Source organism: Nannospalax galili, unplaced genomic scaffold (genome assembly GCF_000622305.1).
Source record: "Nannospalax galili isolate Female #2095 unplaced genomic scaffold, S.galili_v1.0 scaffold957, whole genome shotgun sequence".
NCBI lineage: Eukaryota > Metazoa > Chordata > Mammalia > Rodentia > Spalacidae > Nannospalax > Nannospalax galili.
Window position 1 is genome coordinate 281,683 of NW_008340047.1, and position 13,076 is coordinate 294,758.

The following is a 13,076-nucleotide window of genomic DNA, read 5'->3' on the forward strand; positions in this document are numbered from 1 at the left end:
AGGTGCCATCTGCGTCGCCCCGGCAGGTGGGTGACCCTTTCCAACTTTCCTGATGGCAACAAACCTTCCCTAGCCTGCGTCGTTCTCATCTCTGCTTCTGGGGTGGCAGAGGTGACCCCCTAACTCGACACCTTGCTAAAGGAGGGTGCAAGGAAGGCATGGTCTCCCCGAGGGGGAAGAGCGTAAATTCCTCCTGCCACCTGGTGGGGGGATAGAGGGTGTTGAGGTAGATGTGTGGGAAGAGGATTGGGGGAGGATCTGAGTGTCTTGCTTTAAACTTTAAAACATCACAACAAATCCTCCCAGACAAAAGGAGTTAGTTGGCTTGACGCTCCCTCTTCAAAAGCCCCAGTGGTGGCATGCGATGGCTCAGAGGGTAAAGGCACTTGCCACCAAGCCTGACCACCTGAGTTGGATTGCGAGACCCACTTGGTGGAAGGCGAGAACGGACTCCAGACGGTTGTCCTCTGACCTCCACAGGCGCGCTGCTGTGGCACGCACGCGCGCGCGCACATACGCACACCCGAACTTACTCGGTAAAAGTAATTTTTTTAAGCCCCGGAGTGTCTTAAGCTCTTGAGTAGATTTTATCAATTGCGAAATAAGGGATTGAGGCGCCTGGGGTGCGCGGGACGAGGAGATTGCGAGTTTAGAAGACGCGGGATGCGGGAAAACTAATCTTAGGCTGAGGGTGTGCATATATTAGGTTGGGTTCCAAGCAAAGCCAGCTCTACTTGGTCACTATTATGTGAAAGTCAAGTGTGTCGATTAGGCCCAACAAAACGCTGGGCGGAAGAGCAAACCGCCTCGCGGAGCTTGGACCACACTTAATTCTGCTCCCGCGTGGACGCTGGGGAGTCAAGAGTTCTCAGAGACTGCCCAGCCGAAGGTTAGGGGGGTGCAGCGGATGGGAGACCTGGGATGCCAAGTGAGGACCGCGAGAGCGAGAGCAGAAGCATCACCTCCCCACTGACCCGGAAATGGGTCCTTACCTGACCTGAGGGCAGTGTTCCCTAGAGTATGCCCTACGGGACACCCCCAGCCCTCCCAGATCTCCGATAAAACAGGAGACCTGGCCCAGGGTCTTAGAAATGGCCGGTTTAAACCGACTCACTAGGTGAAGCTTCTTGTGGAAAAGAAGCTGGGGTTTGGAGACAAGGTGAAGGAGATGTCATCCCCCCCCCCACACACACTGACTGGCTTCTCTTTGGGGTCCTTCGCCTGGGAAAAGGATTTCTGACCTCCAAGTTGAAATCTGATTTTGGGAATTTACAGTGTTCTGATCGACAACAGAACTGCCCGTTTAACGCGAGTGCATTGAAATCATTTGCAAAATTTATTCCCGGTTTTGTTTTGTTGTTGTTGATGTCGTTTTGAGACAGTCTCCCCTGCAGCCCCAGATGGCCTGGAAACGTGCTGTGTAGACCAGGCTGGCCTCTAACTCACAGAGATCCGCCTGCCTCTGCCTCCCAAGTGCTGGGATTAAAGGCATGCACCACCACGCCCAGCTCCCCAATCAGTTTTTTAAAAAGTGTGTTTATGGGGCTACCTAGTAATAAAATAATAAATAAATACCCAGGAAGGTGGGCAGTGTTCTTAGAGCTGGTGGTTGGACAGCTCTGGTGGTCACTTCTGGCTCAAGGAAATGGCCCCCCCCCCATCTGTTCATGAAGTCCCCAATGACTAGTTCAGACACCTTGTGGCTCCAAAGTGGCCTGGAATACCTATGTGTAACTAAATTTATACTAGCCAGTACCCAAAGCCCGAGGGGACCCGCACGTCTGAGATTTGTGAGTTTCATCTCTTTCACCAGTTTTAACCATTAAAAAAATTTATTATTTACTTTATGTGTATTCCTGCACATATGTAAGTGCACCGGTGTCATGCACATGTGCCTGCAAAGGTCAGAGAGGGCTTCGGATTCCAGTAGAACAGGAGTTACAGCTGGTTGTTAGCCACCATGTGGGTGCTGGGAATCTGCTCTGCCAGAGCATCCAGTGCTCTTAACAACTGAGCCATCTCTTCAGCCCCTCACCAATCAGTTTTAAACATTATTCACACTTTGCCAATATTATAGCTGAAATAATATTGCAACTTTCTTTTCTTGGAGGCGAATCAGAGCGTAGGCAGAATCTAGCACAGTTTCATTTGTTGTGAGGGGTTGTACAAAAAGCTCTGGATTAGAAGTCAGGTCCCTGGGTTCTGGCCCCAGACCTCATTAACTGGAATCTGGAGCATGTTGTTTCCTCCTTAGGGTTTATCTCCTTATTTGTCAAAGGAGGACCCAGCTAAGAGGGGAATAAGTGGGGTCTCTTCCTCAGTGATGTTGCTATGGGTTGGAAGTAGACCTAGGGCCTCTGTTTCCCAGCTCTCCAGATCCAGGTCCACTATTAAGGTGTCTGAAACTGAGGGAAAACCAGAATCAACTCCCAGAGCTTCACTTGTGTTTTGTTGCTTGTTTTGTTTTTCCCCATTTAAAAACCACATAGCTAATGGGGCTGGAGAAGTGGCTCAGTGGTTAAGAGCACTGACTGCTCTTTCAGAGGACCCAGGTTTGGTTCCCAGCACCCATATGGTGGCTAATAACCATCTGCAACTCCAGTTCCAGTGGCTCTAATGCCCTTTTCCAACATCTGTGGACACTGCACACATGTGGTGCACTTATATACATGCAAGCAAATGATCAAGCACATAAAATGAAAAGTATTTTTAAGTACATAGCTAAGCAGTACACTCCCTTTAGCTTTGTTTGTAGATAAGCCCTCTAATGTGATGGTCAGGGGAGAATGGCTGCCCATTTTTTCAGGACTTGGAGGGAGCTCAAAAGGGCTGAAACCACCAACCTATCCCTGGAGCTTACACAGGTGCCCAGTGTATCATGCAAGTGCACAACCCAGTTTACTCCTCTCTTCCCTACCTCCAATCACCTCCCTAAGCCTCAGACCACCACCCTGCTTCTTTCCCCCATAAATAGCCCTGAGCCCTATGGCAGGTAAGGCTGATTTGAGGCTCCTGCCTCCTCACATTTCGTCACTCATCGTCTCAGTGATTGGCACTATACAACATTGAAAAAACAGGCCTGGTTGGGTAACAGGGCAGTCTTTGGGACTCTGGGTTCCAAGACAAGGAATAAACAAACAAGCCAAGTATTTTCCCTGTCTCTTGGAAACAAGAGTTGGGGTGTCTAGACAGGTGATGGAGAGGGCCACAGTACCACATGGAAATCTGCCAGTGAGGACTTGAGATGATCATTTCTCTGCTCTGCCGGGGAATATCTGAGGATAGACACCAGGGCCAGATGTGTTGATGATGTGTGATGAACCCCCTATCAAGAGCATTTCTTCCTTGAGCACCACCTACCTAGGAGTGAAGCAGCCAGCTGTGGTATTCCGTCTCCATTTATCTTCCGGGTTTCTGGTACACTCCTCCTCTTATGGAAGAGCCTTAGCTGTGTCTGCACTGTCAGCGGCGTGCTTCTGAAGGAGCTGTGCTCTGGAAGCACACTGCATATCTGGGTACCCGCCAAGCCAAGGCTGCCAGCCTCTCAGACATGACCTGCACGCCCCCTCCTGCTCAGCGAAGCTCAGGCTTCCTTCCTCTGTCACCACCTCCATTCTCTATTGAAGAGCTGCTTATTGATCTTGGCCCATTTCTCAAAGTGGCTGCCCTTTAACTCCATCCTCAGCACAGACAACCTCCGGAGCCACATCGTCCCAGGGGAGTAGACCTCAGTGGTTTAGACAAGTACAAGGTTGAGAACAGATTCTACTCCTTACACCTTGCTTGCTTTCCTCACTGCGAGCACACAGAGGGCCGGACCTGAACTGTTCTAGTGCTCAGTTCAGGGCCAGGCTCAGAGCAGGTGTTGGTAACATGGACTATGTAACTTGGGTTGCCATGATGCCAGCAGGCCAGAAAACATGCCTCGCTTCTTCTTTGTTCTGACCTCATATGCCACTAACAAAGTATGTGGCCAACTAGAACCAGCAGATATGCATGTGGTGGCACTGGGGGAATGAGGCATGAGTGTGCTCTCTAGGACCAGGGAAAGGTAGAGTTGCAAGGGGCATGAACCACAAAGTGGGAGCCAGAGCCATATGCTTGAGCAGGAGGTGTGTGCAGGGTTGGCATGGGCTGTACCAGGGCACAAGCTGAAGTGAGGGCTGAGTCAGGCCCTAACAAGGTGGAAGTTATATCCCCAGGCAAGTCACTTAACCAGTTCTTCCATATAACAATCACCACTCCTATCCAGTTTACTGTCAACAGGCAGGGCTGTGGAAAGGAATAGGTGGGAAGGCCCTAGAAAGGACTTGGTAAGGTGACAGCAGTATAAAGTCTAAATACTTGTGCTTGAGGAGGGGGTGATGATTCCCTGAGATGAGGCAAACCCCAGGCTCCATGAATTAGATGCAGTTCCACTGCGAAAGCCTGGCAGATGGGGTCACCCTACCTTCCTTTTCTTTGTGTATGTGGGGAAGTGTTCATGTGGGTGCATGTTTATGTGAGGATATGTGTGTGTGTGTGTGTGTTTCGTGTAGATTAGAGGTCAATCTTGGGTGTTCCTCAGGAGCCATCCATCTTAATTTAAAAAATTTTTTCTTTTTCGAGACTGGATCTCATTGACCTGCAGCTTGCCAGATAGGCTGGACTAGCTGGCCAGTGAGCCTCAAGGGATTCTCCTGTCTCTACTCCCTACCCCCCACCCCAAGCACCGAGATTCTAAATGCTGGCTACAACAGCTTCTTTAGGTAGGTTCTAAGGATAGGACTGACCTATTTTCCCAGCTCCCCACCTTCGTTTTCTTGAGGCATCGTTCCCACTTCTCTAGCCCACCTTAGAAATCACAACAGAGGGCTGGTGAGATGGCTCACTGCACAGTACTTCCTAGCATGCCTGACAACCTAAGTTTGATCCCTGGATCTCACACCATAGCAGGAAAGAACTTGCTTTTGAGAGTTATCACCAACCTCCATACTTGTGCCATGGTGTGTACACATATGCACACACACACTGTAAATAAATTTTTCAAAAAGTCATAACAGAAGTTGGAGAGATGTATGTTCTGTCTCATTTGTGGATCTTAACACTAAATCCTTATATGCGAGTATATGTCCTGATACAACCAGAGGATCCAGAAAACTGGAAAGAAACCACAGGGGTAAAGGGAAAGAAGGGGCAGGAAAGAGGGGGATAGGAGGAGACAGGTGTTACCAAGGGGAAATGGGGGAAAATGGGGATATTTAACTGGGGAGGGAGGAGGAACAGTTATACAAGGATCCATGGGGGTAAAGGGTAAGAAGGAGCTCAAGAGAAGGAGGATAATAGGAGACAGGTATTATCAAGGGGGAAATGGGGATACTTTATTTAACTAGGGAGGGAGGAGGGAGGTTTAGACAGGGAGAGAGAGAGGAGAGCTAAATAATGCTTTGGTGGTGTGAAAAAACCAGAGGGAAATGCATTAGTTCAAAAGCCTACAGAAAAATACACATACGATATCTGTAAATAAGTGTGTATGTATAGCTGAAGGCTATATAACAAGAAACAGGGCCAGACAGAAGAAACTTCAAGTTGTTGGTCAAGGTAGTCCAAGAGACTCCCCAAATAACACAGGATATTGCCACAGCCCTTGATTGCCTCCCAGAACTTGAAGGTAAGACCCTATTGCCGAAGACAGGACATACTTTGGACACAGGACTTGAAGCAACACAGCTGGAAATGACCTGGAAGCTCTTCCCTGAAGATGAGCTCTTATAGTTCTAGATAGTAGGCAAGCTGGTAAGGGAGGAGATAATTAAAGGCCCAATTCTAGTTTTAAAGCCTAATAAGCAAAACAATGATGGGCATAGCAAACTATTTTTATTGGTGCGGTAGAGGCACTTTTATCTTGGGGTAAAGCCTGCTCAATGGGAGGGAACTCATGTACAGTATTGTAAACACAGCTAAATGCACGTGGCTAGAGAGGTCATAGATACTGTCACATTCCTAGACAAATGTTATTTTTTACTGTATGCTAACTATATATCCTTATATTTACAGACATGCACACCTCTTACCATTCATCAAAGAAGCTTCTTTTTGCAACTGATGGAGACTATTACAAAGTTCTACAACTGGTCAAACAGAGAATAAGTATCAGATGCCCAGCCCTAAGGGACACATCTACAATGGAACCTCTATACCCAAAGGCTCATGGAACATAGTGAACAGGGGGTAGTGAGAATACTAATATATCTCTCAACTCTCAGCAACAAAGCTTTCTCATGTAACAGAGGGTGATTAACACAGAAGGCCACAACTGACCAGAGTGAAGAGTGTGTGTGTCCCTGGATAAACCTCACCCACCCATGGCTCAGGGTCCATCGTGGAAGAAGGGATGGGACAGAAAGATTCTAAGAGCCAGGGGTGATGGATAACTACAAGGAAACAGAGTTTTCCAGGCTTCTAGGAACTTGCTCATATTAACTTACAGCAATGGTGACGACATGCACAAGACCCACGTGAACTCAAACCAGATACAAAACCAGCAAAGAACTAGGGAAATGGGCAAGAGGTCAAAATCTTAGCTGAGGAACTGTTGGCAGCTGATCACTCCTGGGTGAGGAAGAGGTGGTCTCCCTTAAAGGAGTGAGGCTAAATAAGCTGACCAGGCTCCAGTGGATGAACTCACACCAAGGGACATCTGGGGACACAAATTTGACTTGATAGACCTTAACATATATGACAAAATGCATAAAATCTGGTGGGGGGTGCAGACGGGGAGGAGAGTCTAAATATGATTAAGATGTATGAAATGCACACAAAATTCAATAAAAATATACACTGGGGGGCGGGGAGGAAGCCAAAACAGAAGGTGGAGACAGCTCAGTGGTTAAGGGTACTTGCTGCTCTTTCAGAGGACCTGAGTTCAGTTCCCAGCACCTACATGGGGTAGCTTGCAACCGCCTGTAACTCCAGCTCCAGGGGGTCCAATGCCCTCTTTGGCCTCCAAGGGCACCTAGAATTATGTTGCAGACACACACACAGACACACACACACACAATTTAAAAAAAAAAATTTAAAAAGAAGTCATAACAGAGCCTCTGAAGAGCACCTGAACTGTGGAGCACAGCTGGAGAGAGGAGAGGCACCTCTCATCTTGTTGGATAGAAGCAGTCTAAAGACCCCAAATTAAAAAAATGCAAGTTTTATTTATTAAACATAATTTAAAACTGTTAAAAAATACTTTTTTATCCATCACTAAAAATTCCCATGACAAGTGGAAAGGCCTTGTCTTTTGCCCTGGTGAGGCTTTTGTGAAAAAGTAAAAATCTCCTACCTACCTGGCCCTCTCTCTACCCTCCTACCCCTCACCCGCCCAATGCTCATCCACAGAGGCAGGAGCATTTGGACAACAGGAGGGTTGTCTCTCTGCCTCTTTAGGAAAGTTGATGGAGAGGCCAGAGGCCATAGAGCGTTGGCGGCCTGGCTGCCAGCCACAGCTAGGCCAAAATGAAACATCTGCCTGACTCTCCCCAGGCACCTGGCTGAGTGGGAAGAAGGAATGAAAAAAATTGATGCAGACCACAAATTAGCACCCTGTGTCCTGGCCCCAAAGTGGCCTCTTCTGGCACAGAATGGGGTGAGGGGAAAATGTGATAAAGAAGAGTAACAGACCCATGGAAGCCCCTATGTCCCAGTTTGACAGGGTACAATGAGTTAAAAAACTGGCGTGGGGGCTGGAGAGATGGCTCAGCAGTTAAGAGCACTGACTGCTAGCTGGGTGTGGTGGTGCAGGCCTGTAGTCCCATCACCTGGGAGGCAGAGGCAGGTGGATCTCTGCGAGTTCAAGACCAGCCTGGTCTACATAGTGAGTTCCAGGCCAGCGGGGGATACAGGGAGACCCTGTCTCAAAAAGACCAAAAAAAAAAAAAAAAAAAAAAAAGTATTGACTGCTTTTTCAGATCACCCAGGTTCTGTTCCCAGCACCCACACGGTGGCTAACAACCATGCATAACTCCAGTTCCAAGGGATCCGATGCCCTCTTCTGACCTCAATGGGCACTGCATGACACGGGTGCTCCTACCTACATGTAAGCAATACATTCGTACATAAAAAAAAAAAAATAAAAGTAAAAAAAATTTAAAAACTGGTGTGATGGCCAATGACATCAAAATACAAATTGTTGCAGTGAGAGAGGGACTGCTCTGGAGACCCCAGTGGGCCCCTCTGCCGAGTGCCGGTGTGGGTGAGCCCGCCCTGAGGGCTCCTTTTCTTGGACTAGCAAAGAATAAAGAAGTCCAGGGTGCCCTCTACTGGTGATCTCTAGAAACAACCACACCACAGTACCTATGGCCCAAAAGCAGTAGTCCACCAGGAGGACAGTGATATGTGAGTGACTAGGACCTCCTGCTGACAGTGTGACCATAGATGGTGGCAGTCTTCTCCACCTCAGCTGGCTTGCAGAAGGGCCTGGGACGAGGACAGCCTCCAGGGTTCACTTTAAAGGCATTGAGAAGAATTTGTTCCCAGACTTGCAGCGGACCTGCTCGGCATGCAAGCGCAGCAGCATCTCGGAGTCTTCAAACTCGTCCACGATTTCCTTCAGCCAGCAGTACGGAGAAGACAGCCATGTTAAGGGGAATCTGAAGACCCAGAGGCATTGCTAACAAAACCAGTCCAGTATACTCCTGGGCAATGAGGGGGACTTGGACCGTGCAGGCTCCAGGCTCTCATTCATCATTCTAATCACCTCACAATCTTGTGAGGCCAGGCCTACTATCCCAACTTACACATGAGGACACACTCAGAGCTCTGAGGGAATGGTAAGTATGCAGCTTGGTTTTGTTTGGGACCAACAACACATCTCTTTGCTTTCTTCCTCATGATCAGGCCAAGGGGAAGCTGCCTACAGAGATGATGGCCTGTGGGCTGAATGGATTTTGACTTATAAAATATTGTTTAAAAATCCAAAGTAGCACCAATGCTTGAAAATTGGGAAAGTGTGGGGCTGGAGAGATGGCTCAGTGGTTAAGAGCACTGGCTGCTCTTGTAGAGAACCCAGGTTCAGTTCCCAGCACTCACATGGCTGCTAACAACCATCTGTAACTTTTAGTCCCAGGGGATCTGAAACCCTTTTCTGACCCTCTTCAGGCCTCTGAGGGTATTGCACACACATGGTACATTTACATACATGCAAGCAAAACACTCATACACATAAAATACAAATAGACTTAAAAAAATTAAAAAGACACCACAAATCCAAATGTGATTTCATGAAGCAAAAGGTCAGTTGAAAATAAAGCAGGTGATAGAGTGGGTGGAGTCTTTGATCAGAGTGGTCAGAGAACATTCTAGAGCTGAGAGATCTTCAGCTAGACTTGAAGGAAGTGGGTAGTGATCAGAACACAGCAAGTGTGAAGGTCCTGAGGCCCTTGTGAGCCTGGCTTAAAGATTTGAAAGAACAAGCAGAAGTGGGGAAGAGAGGGACAGGCCAAAAGATGGACGCCTGAGCTGCCAGGAAGGCAGCCCCAAGGACAGGGCACTTTGGCTGCTGCCTGGTTGCCTGCTGTTCTGCTAGGGCTCAGAATTCAGCCCAGCGGGTTGCCCCCAGCCCAGCAGCAGATCCGCCTCCACCAGCAATTTGTGTGTGTGTGTGTGTGTGTGTGTGTGTGTGTGTGTGTGTGTGTTGTGTTAGACAATAATCTACAGATATTATGATCATTAAAGAAGAAAATGTGAGAGAAAACAAAATTAGTAACTTTGATATAAGTAAATAAATTTGCTGTTATTTTTTCCCAGTTCAGTGCTGTACTTATTAAATGACAGGTTTTAGCCTTCTAGAGACTGGTTAACTTGAAAAGTACTGTTTGGCAGAGCAATAATTGTATTTGTTAATAGAAGTGACAACCTCAACGTCAAATAAGGTCTGGGTAGAGCTTAGCTTTTCAGATTAGCTGCCGAGGCTACTGCACTTTAGGGAGTGGGAGCTTTCAACTTCCTGGGACCTCAAAGGGTCTTAAACATTAAAATAAGAACCACAGCCTTGGAAAGAACAAGGTGTCTGGGGACTCATCTGACTCCTGAGCTCTGTGGTAGCAAGATGAATGTTAGTCCAGGGTCAAAATCCAGTTCAATCCGGAAGTCTGACAGCTGATCCCTGGGCCACAGAAAAGACACTAGTCCCAGGAGGGGGGGGGGGCTTCCCCAAACAGATACATGTACCTCTCAACAGCTCAGCTCCTTATGACCTATCTGCAGCCATTTATTTTCTTCTAAAATTTTTCTACCAGCCTAGAGAGATGGCTCAGTGGTTACTAGCACTGGCTGCTCTTGTAGAGAACCCAGGTTCAGTTCCCAGCACTCACAAGGCTGCTAACAACCATTCATAACTCCAATTCCAGGGGAATCCAACACCTTCTTCTGACCTCTGTGGGCACTGCATGACCAGGTACACTTACATACATGCAGGCAATACACTCATAAAATAAGAATAAAAAATATTTTTAAAAAGAGGGGCAGGAGAGAGATGACTCAGCAGTTAAGAGCATTGATTGCTCTTGCAGAGGACCCAGGTTTGATTCCCAGCACACACATGGTGGCTAACAACCATCTGTAACTCCAGTTCTGGGGGATCTGATGCCTTCTTCTGAACTCTGCAGGCATTGGACGACACGGGTGCGCCCACCTACATGCAGGCAATACACTCATACACATAAAATAAAAATTAATTTTAATATATTTTATTTTTTTAATGTATATGCGTGTATTGCCCAAATATAGGTAAGTGCACCTGTGTCATTCAATGCCTGCGGAGAACAGAAGAAGCTTTCAGATTCCTTGGAACTGGAGTTATGGACAGTTGTTAGCCACCATGTGGGTGCTAGGATTCGAACCTGGGTTTTCTGCAAGAACAGTCAGTGTCCTAACTGCTGAGCCATCTCTCCAGCCCCTAAAAACATTATTTTTAAAAAGAAAGAAAATTGGGCTGGGTGTGGTCGTGCATGCCTTCAATCCCAGCACTGGGGAGGCAGAGGCAGGAGGATCTCTGTGAGTTCAAGGCCAGCCTGGTCTACACAGTGAGTTCCAGGCCAGCTGGGGCTGCAGGGAGACCCGTTTCAAAAAGACCAGAAAAAAAAAAGAAAGAAAAAAAAGGAAAAGAAAATTGGGAGAGTGCACATAATGACCTGGATTTCTGGCTTCTTTTGGAAAAATAAGTACTGCTACACTGGACACACTGCGCTGCCCACCTTCCTGTACTGCCAAGAACGGTGTCAGCTGCCAGGCACCATGCATGTGCACTGCTTGTCCTCTTGGGGGCACTGATGGGAAGGTGAACAGTGCATTTACTATCAAAATGCAGCCAGACATGGTGGCACATGCCCGCCAACCCAGAACTTGGGGGAAGAGAGGCAGAAGGAGTGCTTCAAGTTTGAGGTCAGCTGATCTACACAATGAGTTCCATCTAGGCCAGGCAGGGTAACACAGTGAGACGCTGTCTCAAAAGCAAACAAAAACCCAAAACCCAAACAAAATCCATTATGCAACAGGCTCTGAAGCTGAAGGTTCTCAACACCTGCCAGGCCCAAACCTCTGACCTCAGGTAAGAAGCTGGGACTGAGCAGGGAGCTTACAGCCTGACACAGTAAGTTTACAGCTTATAGATCAGGGTTCTAAGGCAGTGCACAAAAATCCCTAGAGATCCTGCTAAAATGTAATTCTGCCCCAGGTCTGGGGTTAGCTCCCAGGTGCTGCTGCTGCTGCTGGTCCAGGGACTATACTTTGAGCAGGAAGGGAGGGGATGAGGGTGTCCTGACATTTCACTGGTTTGAGCATCTAATCCTTTCCTCCCCATTGTTTGTCTATCCCATAATTTCTGAAGCTCAGCACCCTCTGTGCCCCTGCCCTGGTAATTCACCTGTAGCTCCTGCAGACATTGCCCTTCCAGTTGGAGACGTGCATCACCCACACACCAGGCCAGACTGACATGGAATGAAGGGTCCTGGGGAAGAAAAGCAGGGAATCAGGCCCAGCCATCACAGCAGGTCTATGACGGTGCTGTTGGGGCTCCCTGTAGCATCCCTGGCCTGCACTCAGTGCTGATGCCAAGTCCTCTACCCAGACAGCCAAAGTATTCCAGACTGAAGTGTGAGCCTCCCCCAAATTCACATGGTGAAAGCCTAACCCCAATGTGATGGCATTTAGGGGTGGAGCCTTTGGAGATGATTAGCGTTAGATGAGACATGAGGGTGGGGCCTTTAGAAAGACATAGAGCGCTTATGTGCTCCTTGCCCACTATGAGGGGAGGGCACAGTGAAGAACTGCTGTCTATAAGCTAGAACCCTCATCAGCAATTAAACATGTAGGTACCTTAATCTTAAGGATGCTCTGCTCCAAGGGGCTAATGGAGTAGCTACAGTCCTGTTGGCAAAACAGTAATTATCTTTTCATTATCTGCAACCTTGTGCATTACCTGGTAGAAAGTAGTGAGATCAAATTCCTCCATGACTCTGTCCGCCTCTGTCTACCCCTAGACCATGAGAAATTAACTTTTAAAATATTTTATTATTTTATGTGTATGCATGTATTGCCTACGTATAGGTAAGTGCACCCGTGTCATGCAATGTCCTCGGAGGACAGAAGAGGCTGTTGGATCCCCTGGAACTGGAGTTACAGTTTTTAGCTGCCATGTGGGTGCTGGGATTCAAACCCGGTCTTCTGCAAGAACAACCAGTGTTCTTAACCACTGAGCAATCTCTTCATCCCTGAGAAATTAACTTTTATTTTTAAAAATTTTATTATTTTTATGTGTAGGAGTGTATTGCCTGCATGCAGGTAGGGGCACCCATGTCATACAATGCCCAAGGAGGTCAGAAGGTGGCATGAGATCCCCTGGAACTGGAGTTACCAATGGTTGTTAGCAGCTATGTGAGTGCTGGGGAAAGAACCTGGGTCTTCTGCAAGAACAGTCAATGCTCTTAACCTCTGAATCATCTCTCTAGCCCTGAGAAATTAAATTTCTGTTGTTTAAGCCATCCAGTCTACTGTATTTTATGATGACAGCTTGAGCCGACAAGGACAGTGTTCCGGGGGGGGGGGGT

At 47.7% G+C, this 13,076-nt stretch overlaps 1 protein-coding gene across 6 annotated transcripts in view; it reads right to left on the reverse strand.

The window, feature by feature from the left end:
• Positions 1-8,010: 8,010 nt before the first annotated feature.
• The window catches only part of Usb1 (U6 snRNA biogenesis phosphodiesterase 1), an 18,240-nt gene continuing 13,174 nt past the window's right edge, over positions 8,011-13,076 (reverse strand). For 4 of the 6 annotated variants that reach the window (XM_029564394.1, XM_029564395.1, XM_029564392.1 and 1 more), the window contains 3 exons: positions 12,346-12,396; positions 11,894-11,977; positions 8,011-8,578 (listed from right to left, as the gene is read on the reverse strand). In XM_029564394.1, coding sequence (XP_029420254.1) covers positions 8,474-8,578; positions 11,894-11,977; positions 12,346-12,396 — 240 coding nt within the window. In that variant the 3' untranslated portion in view covers positions 8,011-8,473. The remainder of the gene's footprint in view (positions 8,579-11,893; positions 11,978-12,345; positions 12,397-13,076) is intronic. The other 2 variants (XM_008834868.3, XM_029564393.1) reach the window with 1 other exon arrangement.